General features: G+C 39.3%; 1 protein-coding gene across 6 annotated transcripts in view; it reads left to right on the top strand.

The window, feature by feature from the left end:
* Positions 1–13,747, top strand: part of pde10a (phosphodiesterase 10A) — a 452,977-nt gene that overhangs the window by 395,340 nt on the left and 43,890 nt on the right. For all 6 annotated transcript variants that reach the window (XR_011961886.1, XM_072581016.1, XM_072581017.1 and 3 more), the window contains 2 exons: positions 4,640–4,723; positions 5,213–5,363. Coding sequence is in view for 5 of the 6 variants with exons in the window: in XM_072581016.1 (XP_072437117.1) it covers positions 4,640–4,723; positions 5,213–5,363 (235 nt within the window). In the remaining variant the exon portion in view is untranslated. The remainder of the gene's footprint in view (positions 1–4,639; positions 4,724–5,212; positions 5,364–13,747) is intronic.

Raw genomic sequence — 13,747 nt, 5'->3', positions numbered from 1 at the left:
GGCAGGAGGTTGAGTGGAATCCTGAGATCTCTCCTTGCATTGAACATTTCACAGTTAGCATCGTCTGCTAATTTGCCCTGAAATTCTTGACCATCCTGTGTTTAACCTGAGATAGGCAGTGCTTAGTGCAGCTTCTCTTGCCAGACCACTGCGATCTGAGGGAGAGTGGACATGTGAATTGTCCATTGTACACTTCCCAGCCTTGGGACGCTTTCTTGAGAAGCTAATGGATAGAATGAACCTTTCCCTCCAAAGATGAGTATTACCACTGATTCCATACTGTTATTCATAAAGTAAGTGAATACTTTATGAATGGAAAATTTGTGTTCTAGCACCCAGACCCTACCATAAACCTTGCATGTTGCGTTTCACTTTAGTGTTGTCCACATTAAACACAACACTTTGGCTCTAGTCATCAACATCACAGTTCAAAGATCCTCGATATCTGATGCTATCTGCAATCAAGGGATCTGTAGCTTGTGAGAGATGAGAAATGCTTGGCCATTACAATATCTTTCATCCTTGTGATACCTAAAAGGCAGCTCAATTTCCACATGGGTGCAACTTAACCAGGTCCAATGGTAATAAAGATGCTGGAGCAGACATTTTAAGTGCACAAGTCCATATATACTTCTACAAAAGTATAAGATAGTTTACAGTAAAATTTCACCCATGCTCCCCACGTGCCTTTATTGAGTTTGTTTATAACTTTGCTTCCCTCTCGCTGCTTCTGGTGCACTCCCAACTGTTGCAACTGGGCTGGAGGAATCCTGCTGTGTAGTTGGCCCTGTTGCCTTGAAACTATGACAGAGTCATCTCGGGGAGCATTTGGATCTAGAAAGATGGCAAAAATGAGAAATCAGCCCCTGAAAACAAAAAACATTAGCCCTGAGATACAAAAAAAGCAGCCCCCAAGAAAATCTCAAAGAGAGTCATTGGGAGAAGAAACATTGTTTTCACTCTTGACTACATGGCTAAATGTAAACAAATTCTGCTACCTGAGGTCAACAGTCTCAAATGAAACAAAGCTCAGTGCAGAGATATTAGCTTGTCTAGGTAGTGCTGCTGCTACATTTTGAAAACTTCAGGCAAAAGCCCCAAGTTGCGAATTACCTCTTGATTATGAAACAGTAATGCCTGCCTGTGTATTAAGTGGGCCACTGTGTGATGCTGAAAATTGGACTACATACCAGAAGTAGAAATGCAGATGGAATTCATTTCACATGTGATGGTTAAGAAAGATCCTAGGGATCACTTGTCAACATATGACTACTTTCTAACTCAAAGCATCTATGGTAATGTTCAAGTGAAGTTGACTACAATGGTTTAGTCCATGTTGTGAGAATAGGTGCTTCTGTCTCCCAAACAACGCACTGTATGGAGACAAAACCAAAATTGCTTCAATAGCTCAGCAGGTTTGGCAACATCTGTGAAGAGGAATCCAAGTTAATGTTTTGGATGCAGTGACTCTTCCCCAGTTCTGTCATGCAAGATGGTGGGGATCTAGGCAGCTTTCGGCCTCCTGTGCCCAGGCTTGTCCACCTTGTCTGCATTTTTCTTTTTCCTCCTACCCCTTTTGTTCCCCCAAATTTACTGTATAAAGAGAGCTGTTTGGCAGGAGGTGACTGCGATTGGCTCCAGAGCAGTGGTGGTGCCTTCAGAGGCAGTGCGGCTGCAAAGATGGTTGGTCAGCCTGTGAAGCCTGCAGTGGAGTCTCACTTCCGAGTGGACTGGGCCTCTGACGGCGGTCCAACATGGACTGGTGTAGCCTAAAACAGGACACTCTTGGCAACATCGAATAGGCTGGAAAGCCAGAAGTGGGACAATGACAGTGGTATGCTGTAGCAGCAGCAGTGAAGGAAAATGTTGGACTCTATTTTTATTCTATGAATGGTGCTTATGTATATGCAACAGTACGCGCTTTTCACTGTATTTTATATAAAATGCACAACAATAAAGGATATTCTATTTTTTTTTAAATTAAAGAAAAAACTATTTTACAAGGATTCATGCAATTAAGATATCAATTCATGCCAGATTGATTTAAATAGCTGGGAACAGTCTGCACAAGTTTACACTAATTTGGGTCACTGTCTCCAGTATGAAGCAAGGTGATTTGAACATCTGCATCTTCAGATTCACACAGAAAAGCACCATCACTGGAAGGTGCTTGCAGCTGTCATCCTTGTAATGGTAAAAGAAGACCCTTGATGTTTTTGCTCAGATTAATTGAGGTGAACAGACCAATTATAACATATCCAAGTTTGCTAACAGAGTTGGGTTGGGAAGTATACTGAGGACACAAAGAGGCTGTAAAGGGATATAAATAGGTTAACTCAAGCACATGGCAATTAAAATATGATGTGAAGAAGTATGAAGTTATCACTTATAGAAAGAAAAATGGCATAACAGATTTATTTTTAAATTATGAGTATTTGGAAAATGCCGGAATTCAGAGCGAACCTGGTGTCTTTATGCATGAATCTCAAAAGGTTAATATGCAGGTACAGAAAGTAATTAGGAACATAAATGAAATGATAGCCTTTGTTTCAAAGAGATCAGAGCATAAAAGTGAAGAAATCTTACCAAATGCTTGAAACGTTGGTAAGATCACAGTTGGAGTATTGTGTGAACTTTGAGTTTGCTTACCAAGAGAAGGATGTACTAGCCTTCGAAGGAATATGAGAAAGTTGACTAGACTGACTTCTGGAATGAGGGTATTGTCCTGAAAGGAGCAATTGTGTAGATTGAGCCAAAATTCCTTGTAATTTAAAAGAATGAGGATTGATTGCACTGAACCATATAAAATTCTTAAAGTACTAGATGCTGGAACTGTCTCTCCCTTGCTGGACAGACTAGAATTAGGTTCTGGATTAGTGGTGCTGGAAGAGCACAGCAGTTCAGGCAGCATCCAAGTAGCTTCGAAATCGACGTTTCGGGCAAAAGCCCTTCATCAGGATCACTGTCCCAAAACAAGGGATCAGTCATTTAGAACTAAGATGAAACATTTTTGTCTTGAATCTCTGGAATTCTCTACCTCCAAGTGTTTTAGGTTCTCAAACATTGAATATATTCAAAGCAAAGATTGATAGAATTTTGTATAACGGGAAAATAAGGGAATGATAAAACTTGAAGCAAAAGGTCAGCTGTGATTGTATTGAACACTGGAGCCGGCTCAATGGACAAGTGCATATTTTGCTTCTTTTAAGATGTTCTTTTATCCAGTTCACTCTGCTCATCTAAAGCCCCAAGCCTACTTTCTTTCAGAGTATAATTACTGCTGTTATTTCCTACCATATCTTTGACAAACTGATGATAGCTCAGTGGACTGGGACATTTGGGATGAGTCGTATAGAGAATCAGGAAAAATAATGAATTATTATTGTAGCTTTACAATACTAAAATCATATTCAGCAGAGAAGTTGTACTGAGAAATTGGAGGAGCTGTGAGCTTACAAGTATCCTAAGATTTAAAAGAAGTGACTAGTGAGATAGTAGATGCGCTGGATTTTATTTCTCAAAAAAAAATCCTTTGATTTGAGAATGGTCCCATCATATTAGAATATTGAAAATGTCACTCTTTTATTCAAAAAGGAAGAGAGATGGAAAGCAGGAAATGACAGACTACTTAGCTTAACACCTGCCATCATGAAACTGTTAGAAGCTATTATGAAAGAAGCTGTGGCAGGGAACCCAGATAAGTTAAAGGTAATCGTGTGCTGTGAGTGTACTGTACTGGCTTTCCAGAGGCATTTGATAAGGTGCCACATTAAAAGTTATTGCAGAAAACAAAAGTTCATGGTTTTGGGAGTTGACATATATTGACATGAATAAAAGATTGGCTTGCTTAGAGGAAGCAGAAAGTATATGTAAATGGATCTTTTTCAGGATAACAAAATGTAATCAGCAGTGTGCCACATGAATTAATGCTAGGTCCTCAACAACTTATAATTTAATCAATGAAAGGGCGGCAGATGTGGTTGCTAAATAATTTAACAGCATTAAGGTAGGTAGGAAAGTAAGTTACGAAGAAGACACAAGGTGATCACAAAAAGATATTGATAGGTCAAGTGAATGGACAAATATGTGGCAGATTATCACATTGGAAAATGTGAAATTGTGTATTTTGTCAATAAGAATAAAAATCAAGCATATTATCTAAATAGTGAGAGATGGCAGAGGGATCTTGGTGTTAGGAGTATGAAATGTGGAAGCAGAGTCTGTGAATATTTTAAAGCAGAGATAGATTCATTCATCTTAAGCAAGGGATTGAAGTGGGAGCTGGACATGGCCCTTGTGGCTAAAGGAATCAAGGGCTTTGGAGAGAAAGCAGGAGTGCGATGCTGAAATTGCACAACCACTTATGATCACATTAGATGGTGGTGCAGGCTCAAAGGGCCGAATGGCCTACTCTTGCACTTTTATTTTCTCTGATATCAGGTTGGGCAGGAATGTGGATATGAGGTTACATTCAGAACCTCCATGGTTTTGTTGAATGATGAAACAGACTGAAGGGGCTGTATAGCCTTCTCCTCCTGATTCACTTATCGCTTTTGACAAATATTTATAAATATTAACAACTTCTGTGGAAATACCAATATATTGTACTGATATTCCATTTTATATAATTTTATCTCAGGTTCCATTTTGATATCACTCCCTATGAGGATCTCTGGCCAACAATTTTTGTTAATATGATTTACAGCAGCTGTGGAAAAAACAGGTACAGATAATAAAAAAGATCAGTTTTTTTAAATTAGGACAGAAAATTTTGACCAGTCACAATGGAGATGAAATCAACATTCCGTTTTTGTAATAATTTTGTCTTAAAATTGTATCACTTTTGATGGAAGTTCTGGATAAGTGTCTTCAGCTTAATTCACCAGTATGGCAGTTATGCTGCATTTGACTCATTATGTTACATTATTAAGCCCCAGTTATCCACTTGCATACCACTACAGTGGGTAGCATCTTAGTTGTCAATGAAATTTATTGTTGGTGAGCTTTCATAATTTCCTCTGTGAAAGTTGTCTTAGGTTTCATAGAAAAATAATTAATAGGTATTTCATCCAACCCATTAAAAGCAACATATGCTTTAGAATCCTGACAAATTACAAAAGGATAATGTTAGCTCTTTGGTATCTTGGATCACTGACATTTCTAATCTTTATTTAGTTGCTGTCTTTCTGCTTCTGCTTTCTTATCTATCTAGCTTTGATCTGGAAAAACTGTGTCGCTTCACTATGTCAGTAAAGAAAAACTACCGCCGTGTGCCCTACCACAACTGGAAGCATGCAGTCAATGTGGCACATTGTATGTATAATATCCTGCAAAAGGTTCAAGGGACATTCTCACAACTAGAGGTAGGTGAATGAAATGTTTGTGCCATTGCCCTGGGTATGCACCTCTCAAGGCCATTTATTCACATGTATTAATCTTAAAGGCAAATTACAGACCCAACCAAATAACACAGAGTTTTAAAAAAACCCTTTTAAAGTTGAATATTTTGGATGATTAAGAAACACCTATGTGAATTATGAATCCATTACTCTTTTATTATATAATAATCCAAAATGCACCTTACTGAAGATTATTGTAATATGAAGCATTTTACTAATATCCCAATTATATGTGCAAAGACAATTCATGGTACATTATTATTTGGAAATGTGGGTTTGAAAGTGGAAGAACCATGCATAACTAAGTTTGATTTGTATTTATTGTGTGTTGAGAGAGGAAAACATAGTTCAGTTTCGGTTTAAAATTATTCTGTCAGTGGTGATGAGGTGGCTCAAGATTATTGACCCATCCAATTATATTGAGGGCTTACATTAAAGTAGAGCTTAATGTTAACAGTTTGGTGCATGAGAAAAAAGGAGAGAAAAGAAAGAAATCTGCTGCCTTGGGTCAGGATTCTTGTATGACAGGGGATAGAACCATCCAGAGTGTCATGTAATAAGTGCAGTTTCAGTCAGAGCGATAAAAAGGTGCTATTAGTTTAGTAACCTTCAAAAACAGCCAAAGTTGGAGGAAAAATGTGAAATGTATGAGGAAATGTAGCTATGAAATGCAGTGTGCCTGCAGATACTAGACATTGGAGATTGACGTGTTAAGCTAGTAAGAAGACTGGCCAGAAAACTACTGGAAGCTGAGTGTACAGAAAACCCAAGTGTTTTCCTAAATGTAGTTGAAAGTTAGTAAAAAGGAGCCAATATAGCCAGGCCTACTGAATCAGGAATTGTAAAGTGGAGTCAGGTTTACTCTTAACTGAGATTTGTGTTTCTATAAGGTTGTAATTGTGAGTAAAAGGGTTGAAACTTTATTTTTGACATTTGTAGTTATAGCCTTTCAGCTAGTTCATGTACAGTGCACCATATTTTCTGTTTTCTTTTGCGTAACAAAGATTCATGTTCCTTTGATAAGAATACATTGACAACCTCTTAGGAATATGTTCAGTGACTGACCATCATGGTGAACAAAAACAAAAATAAGGTCTCACATTGGAATCTGACTTGTTCAGTATTACCTTCAGCTCAATCCATAACATATGCAATCCTTGGGAGAAGATTTATAGCTCAGGTGCTCGTTGTTGTGGTTCTGTTCGCCGAGCTGGGAATTTGTGTTGCAGGCGTTTCGTCCCCTGTCTAGGTGACATCCTCAGTGCTTGGGAGCCTCCTGTGAAGCGCTTCTGTGATCTTTCCTCTGGCATTTGTAGTGGTTTAAATCTGCCGCTTATTGATTAAGCACATCAACCTGGACCCAATATACCGACCACTGCAACGGACACCAGGAACTGACAACCGGAAGCGGCAGATTTAAACCACTACAAATGCCGGAGGAAACATCACAGGCGCGCTTCACAGGAGGCTCCCAAGCACTGAGGATGTCACCTAGACAGGGGACGAAACGCCTGCAACACAAATTCCCAGCTCGGCGAACAGAACCACAACATATGCAAACCTGCCGACAACTAGAAGATACTTGATCACAAGCCATTGCAAAATTAATAGTAATGAGAGAATAACAGCAAAGCGCCTCACATGCAATTGAACTGTGTAAGTCTTGTGTGTATGTAGAACAAATTATGAGGGATAAATTTTAATGAATGGTCTATTTTTGTCTTTGAATTTTATTGTGTCAGAGTTCACCAGAATATTCTGTTTAACATAATGTAGAATGAAATATGATAATGGTGGAACATCTTAAATAAGATTCCACCAACACAAATTTAGTTTGGCCCAGGCTGTTCTATAAATGTCTTTCTGGCACTTTGAAATGATGAAAAACATGAATGACTTAATGAACAGAGGTCACAATTTTAAAGTTAACAATCCTTACTGAAGATGGAAGGTGAAGAAACAATCTTTCCTTTCTTCCCTTCAGAAGGGTGGAAATATTGAACAACTCTCCAATAAAGCAATTATTGCTAATAAAATCAGAAAATGTTGAAAAAACTCAACAAGTCTAGCAGCATCTCTGGAGAGAAAGCAAAATTAATGCTTCAGTTTTAGTGACTCTTCAGAACTATTTGGATCTTTTGAAGAAGGGTCACTGAACCCAGACGGTGAACTCTGATTTCTATCCACATTTGCTTCTTGATCTGCTGAGTTTTTTCCTGAAGATTCTTATTTTGCTTCTGGTTTTCAACAACCTCAGTTTTTTTTTGTTTCATAAGCAATCATTGATTTTTTTTTAAAATTTACTCGTGGTACTGGGGCCACTGACTGGATCTGCATTTATTGCCAGCTCCGAGTGCCACTTGATAAGTGTGGTGAGCTGCTCCAGCCCTGAAAAATGGCTAGACATACTTTCACTCCTGCCCCTGACAGTAAGAAGGACCACAACACATTAAATCTGTTGTCATTGGTTTGAATGTGAGTATAGGAGGTTTGGTTAGTAAGTTTGCAGATGACACCAAAATTGGTTGTGTAGTGGACAATGAAGAAGGTTATCTCAGTGTACAACAGCACCTTGATCTGATGGGCTGAGGAGTGGCCGTTGGAATGTAATTTAGATAAATGTGAGATATTGCATTTTGGTAAGGCAAATCAGGGCAGAACTTATACAGTTAATGGTAGGATCCTGGGGAACGATGTCAAACAGAGAGACATCGGGGTGCAGGTTCATATGTCCTTGAAAGTGGAGTCACGGATAGACAGGGTAGTAAAAAAAGGTGATCTTGAAGATGATTTGTAGCGCAGTTAGTGGATCAGGTTGTTGGTTTGCTGACTGAACTGGTGTGTTTGTTCTCAGATGTTTCATCATGCTCGGTAACATAATCAATGAGCCTCTGGTGTTCTGTCCCACTTGCTATTTACCTGTTTCGGTTTGTTGTGGTGGGTGATATCATTTCTGGTTCTGTTTCTGACGGGTTGGTAAATGGGATCCAAGTCTATATGTTTATTAATGGAGTTCCAGTTTGAATATGAGGCCTCTGGGAGTTATTGCACTTGTCTTTGTTTGGTCTGTCCCAGGATGGATGTATTGTCCCAGTCGAACTGGTATCCCTCTTAGTCTGTGTTTATGGATACCAACGATAGTTGGTTATGTATCCTGGTGGCTAGTCTCTTGCCAGTTTGTCCAATGTAATGTTTGTTGCAGTCCTTGCAGGGTATTTTGTATATGACATTTGTTCTGCTGGCTGTGAGTACAGAGTCCTTTAAATTCATCCGTAATTGTTTTAGTGTGGTAGTAGGTTTGTGGGCTACCATGATGCCATGGGGTGGAGAAGTCTGGTGGCCATCTCTGAAATGTCTTTGATGCATGGTAGGCTGACTAGAGTCTCTTGGCGTGTTGGGTTTTCCTGTTTTGGTCCTTTGTTCAGGAATCAGCGGACTGCACTTATCGGGTATCTGTTGTTCCTGCATATGTCCTTTTCCTTGGCTTCTCGTAGTTCTGGGGTGCTGCAGTGTGTTGTGGCTGGTTTGAACAATGTCCTGACGCAGCTGCATTTGTGAGTGTTGGGATGGTTGCTTCTGTAGTTGAGTATCTGGTCTGTGTGTGTGGCTTTCCTGAAAAATGCTGGTCTGAAGCTCTCCATTGGCTTCCCACTTTACCATGACGTCCAACCAGGGCAGTTGGTTATTATTCTCCTCCTCTTTGGTGAACTTTATACTGGTCAGGATGTTGTTTGTGTTTGTGAGTTTCTTGTGGTTTGTCACGCTTCATGATGATAAAGGTGTCATCCACGTAGCAGACCCAAAACTTGAGCTGGATCATGGGAAGGGCTGTTTGTTCACACCTCTGCATAGCTGCTTCTACTACAAGTCCTGATATTGGTGATTCCATAGGTGGAGCACTGTGCATAATTGGAAGGTCAGTTTTATACTTAACCAGTAGTTCAAGCAGTTCTTAATTGCACTTGCCATTTCCTGGCTAACTATTAATGTATGTAAGTTATAGTTGTATGACTTCCTAATGCTGTGCCTCAGAAAGTGGTAAATGGGAGTTTTGAATATTTCTAAGTCAGAGGTGGACATGTTCTTGTTAGGCATGGGATTAAGTTTATTATGATGAGAGTTGGAAACTGCAATGGATCAGCCATGATCTTATTGAGTGACTGCGCAGACGTCTGGGGCCAAATGGTCATCTATTGCTGATATAAATCAGCATTCTGTGAAGCTTCTGACTCAGTCAGAGTTGGAGACTTTTTTGGAGGGTTCCAGATGTCAATTGCTTTTTTGAAAGTAGCAATGTAGTGAGGACATGCATCTTTCAGGTTAAGTTTCAGTCTCTAACCATCCAGAGATCAGAAAATCTGGACTATTAGGACTAATCCCTCAAGATGAACAATTCAAATATTACTAATTCTCACAACCATGTCTTGGGTGCTACAAATGAGCAGGATTACCACCACAGTACTTTTGCAAACTGGCGACTTCCTTGCTTTTACCCAAACTCAAGTTGCAAACATACAGGACCTACAAAAATGTTCTGCCACTTTATCGTAACTTCACGGTGCTGTTACACTTAAAACCAGTCCTTCATTACTACTCAACTACTCAATCCCTCTCTTATGTCTACAAAACACAGGACATCAACTCCCAATTTGGTGTTTCATGCCCATTAGTTTGATGTTTACCTCCTGATCTGCTACTGTCACTTCTGAGTTGTCAAAACCATACCTTTTTATTTTTCTGTGTTCTTGATTGTAGATTGAATTGAAAAAAAGAACTTTAACCACAAAGATTTGTTGAAAGAGTTGCTCCACCTTTTATAAAAAAATTACTGTAACTCATTGTAAGTTATGTTTACACTGTTGCTTTGTTCACGCAGTCTAAGGAAGTTGATTGGAAATGGACTGGCAACAGGGAAATGTGATTCTGCCAGCCAAATGTTGCTGATTGGTTTGTGCAGTTGTGACCAATTGTATGACAAAGATGATAAGTCTAACAACAACTATCTGGCTCCTGACTGGCTGAGCAGCTTTTGGGTGTACATGACAGTGGCAGACTCGAGAAGGGGTAAATGTAAATCTTCAGTAAAGTGCCTAAAGGCTAAAGAGAGACAGTGTATTATCCCTCACCAGTTGTTGTAAGCTATGGCCTTTAACTAATAATTAAGAAACTTTGCAGTTCACGTATCAATTGCCTATGTCTTCTGCAAAAATAGTGAAAAGAACTAGCAGAAAGCTTGAAGAATAGAAGGTCCAAGCAAGCAAAAGGATCACCTCAGCTAACCCTGTGGACTGATGCCATTGAACTGCTTTCCCAGCCATTTTTCCCTCCACTCATAATGTCAATGTTTTCTTGTCGGTCTGTAAGTGTGGTGTAGACAGTTTTAGGAGGAGGTTAATTTTTGACTAGTACAGCTATATGTTACCAGTTCATAGTTGTTTACATGCAGCTAGATTTATTTATTTCTAATAAATAATGCTTTCTGTTGAATAGAGAAACTTGGTCCTTCTTTGCTAATGGCATGGATCTATCCAATAGGTAAATTGAATACTCCACATACTTTAAGATTTTTAACTTTGTGATACCTCCAGGAATAATGGTGTTTGAGTTCCAGCAGGATCCCAGTGAGACTTGACAGTCTCAGTTCCCATATGAAGCAGGCCTTTAATGAATTGCTGTGTATATATACGGTGTTTATATCATGCCGCACATTCCACATGTATTATTCCTTTTGCATTTGTAGTTTTAGCTGTCATAATCAGTAACTGAGAAGAGATTTCCACTTTGTTTTCCTTTTAACATGCTTGTGTTGCATTTGCTGTGCTGTAGGGTTAAGATGTAAAATATATGGTATTACCATTTGGGTATTTGGATTTTTAAAGTTGAACAGCTTTTGGGTATACATGATAGTGGCAGAAGCCTACAAACCAAAAGTAACCAAAATACATAATTTCCAAAACGAACTGTAAGTGCCTGGCCACATATCATTGCTGTTAATTAATGAAGTGTTTATACTGCACAGTTTGTGACAAGTAGAAAAACAAATGTTCAGAGGCCTCTGGTAATTCACTTTGTGTTCAGTTTAGACAGGTTTCAGTTTCATGCTAATGGAAGAACAGTTTCACCCTAACAGTCAAATCAAATTTGAGTTAATAGAACTGTTTGACCATGAGAGAGGATTTTTTAGTTTATGAAGTCTCCAAACTCACTGCCTGTAAGGGTGGCAAAGGCAAGAGCCCTTGTGACATTTAAGAAGTACTGAGATGTCCACTTGTGATGCTCACCGTGAGAGTGTGAGGGGTGTATGTGTGTGTATGAGAGAGTGCTCTCTCTCATACACATGCACCCTCTCACAGGCTTGTACTCCATCACACTTGCACACATGCACTCACACTCACATGCACACACACACATAATGCTATAGGGTGAATTTGCATTTGCAGAATTGTATTTGCAGATACATTTTATTTTGCTCAAAAAGCACACAATCTGCATGCAGTCAGTCCGTGTGATATTTTATAAATTTTTACTTTGGAAACGGAACCAATGTCACCTTTTTTTAAATAAAACCTTAAGTTATCTCAAGAATGTGACTTAAAAGAAGTTCTGGGATTTTCATATCAATGAACTGAAACCAATCCATTCTAGAAGATAAAAGACTTAATTTGATCTAGGTTTGTTCAATATATAATTTTAGTTGCATGACACTGTAATCATTTGCTATAAATTCTGTGTCTTATGGTCCTGTTTCACAGCTACCTGATGAAAGAGCAGCGCTCTGAAAGCTAGTGCTTCCAAATAGTTAAGTAGTTTTTGACTGGTGCAAACTCAGTGGCCAAAGTGCCATTTTTTGTGTTGGAGACCTCTATGACTCAATGATTCACTGGGCTGATCTTGGGTGTGCAGAGACTATCTTGTGAGGAGAGATCGAGCAGGTTGGGCATGTGTCTGTTTGGAGTTCAGAAGAACAAGAGGAGACCTTACTGAACTATAGAAGATTCTTAAGGGACTTGACAATGTAGATGTGGAGAGGTTATTTCCTCTTGTGGAAGAGCCTCGGATCAGAAGGCATAATTTCAGAGTAAGGAGTTGGCCATTTCAGACAGAGGTGCAGAGGAATTTCCTGTCTCAGTCTGTAGTTGATCTAAGCAATTCTTTACTACAGGGGGCTGGGTCATGAAGTACATGTAAGGTGAGATGGACAGATCTTTAATTTGTCATGAAATCAAGGCAGCAAAGTGAAGGTGAGGATTATCAGATCAGCTATGATCTCATTGAATGGCAGTGCAGACTTGATGGGACATGTGGCCTTTGTCTGCTCCTACCATTAATGACTTTATATCCTTATTTGCATGAATGTTAAATATCAATGTTCCCAGAAGTAGCAGTTCTGGCACTTAACTGATATCTCACACAAAAATGTACATGTGGGAAAAGGTCATATGGGAATGTGCAAGTAAAATCAAAGCAAAATCCGGAGATGAAAAAGTATTGGTTTCAGGAAACAAATATATGGACTTCAATTACTACTACCCTAACAGTCTACTCTTAAACATCAGCAAAGTAATGAATAGGTTTGTGGACAATGCTATCAAGAAGTACTTGCTTAGGAATAATCTGCTCACTGGCACTCAGTTTCTGCTCTGCCAGGACCATTTGGTTCTGACAATGGCCTAAATATGAATTGAAGAACTGAACTCCAGAGGTGATCAAGGCAGTACTTGGTCAAGTGTGGCATCAAGGAGCCCTAGCAAACCTGCAATTATTGGGAATTGGAGGAAAAGCTCTCTGTCGGTTAGACTCATACCTGGTACATAGGAAGATGCTTGTGATTCTTGGTGGCCAGTCATCTCAGCTCCAAGGCATCTCTGCAGGAGTTTTGCAAGGTAGTGCCTTTGGCCCAACCATCTTCACCTGCTTCATCCATAACCTTCCCTCCATCATAAGGTGAGAAGTGGGGATAATCACTGATGATTACACAATGATCAGTATCTTTTACAATTCCTCAGATACTGAAGCAATCCATATCCAAATGCAGTAAGACCTAGACAACATCCATATCTGGATTTCTAAGAGGTTTCTAACACTTGTGTCACAAAAATGACTGGCAATTTCTGTCTCCAGTAAGAGATTCTGATCATTTTCTCCTGCCACTCAATGGCATTACCATCATTGGACCTTCACTCGACCAGCCACTCATAGAGTGGCTACAAGAACAGGTTGGAAACTCAGAATTCTGAAATGAGTAATGGATTGCTTGTCTTCCACATGTCTCCCTGTCCATAGTCAACAAGACACAAGGCATGAATATGATGGAATATTCTCCACTGGTCTAAATAAGTGCAGCTTAA

Source organism: Chiloscyllium punctatum, chromosome 11 (genome assembly GCF_047496795.1).
Source record: "Chiloscyllium punctatum isolate Juve2018m chromosome 11, sChiPun1.3, whole genome shotgun sequence".
NCBI classification, from domain to species: Eukaryota; Metazoa; Chordata; class Chondrichthyes; order Orectolobiformes; family Hemiscylliidae; genus Chiloscyllium; species Chiloscyllium punctatum.
This window is presented reverse-complemented; position numbering and strand designations above follow the sequence as displayed.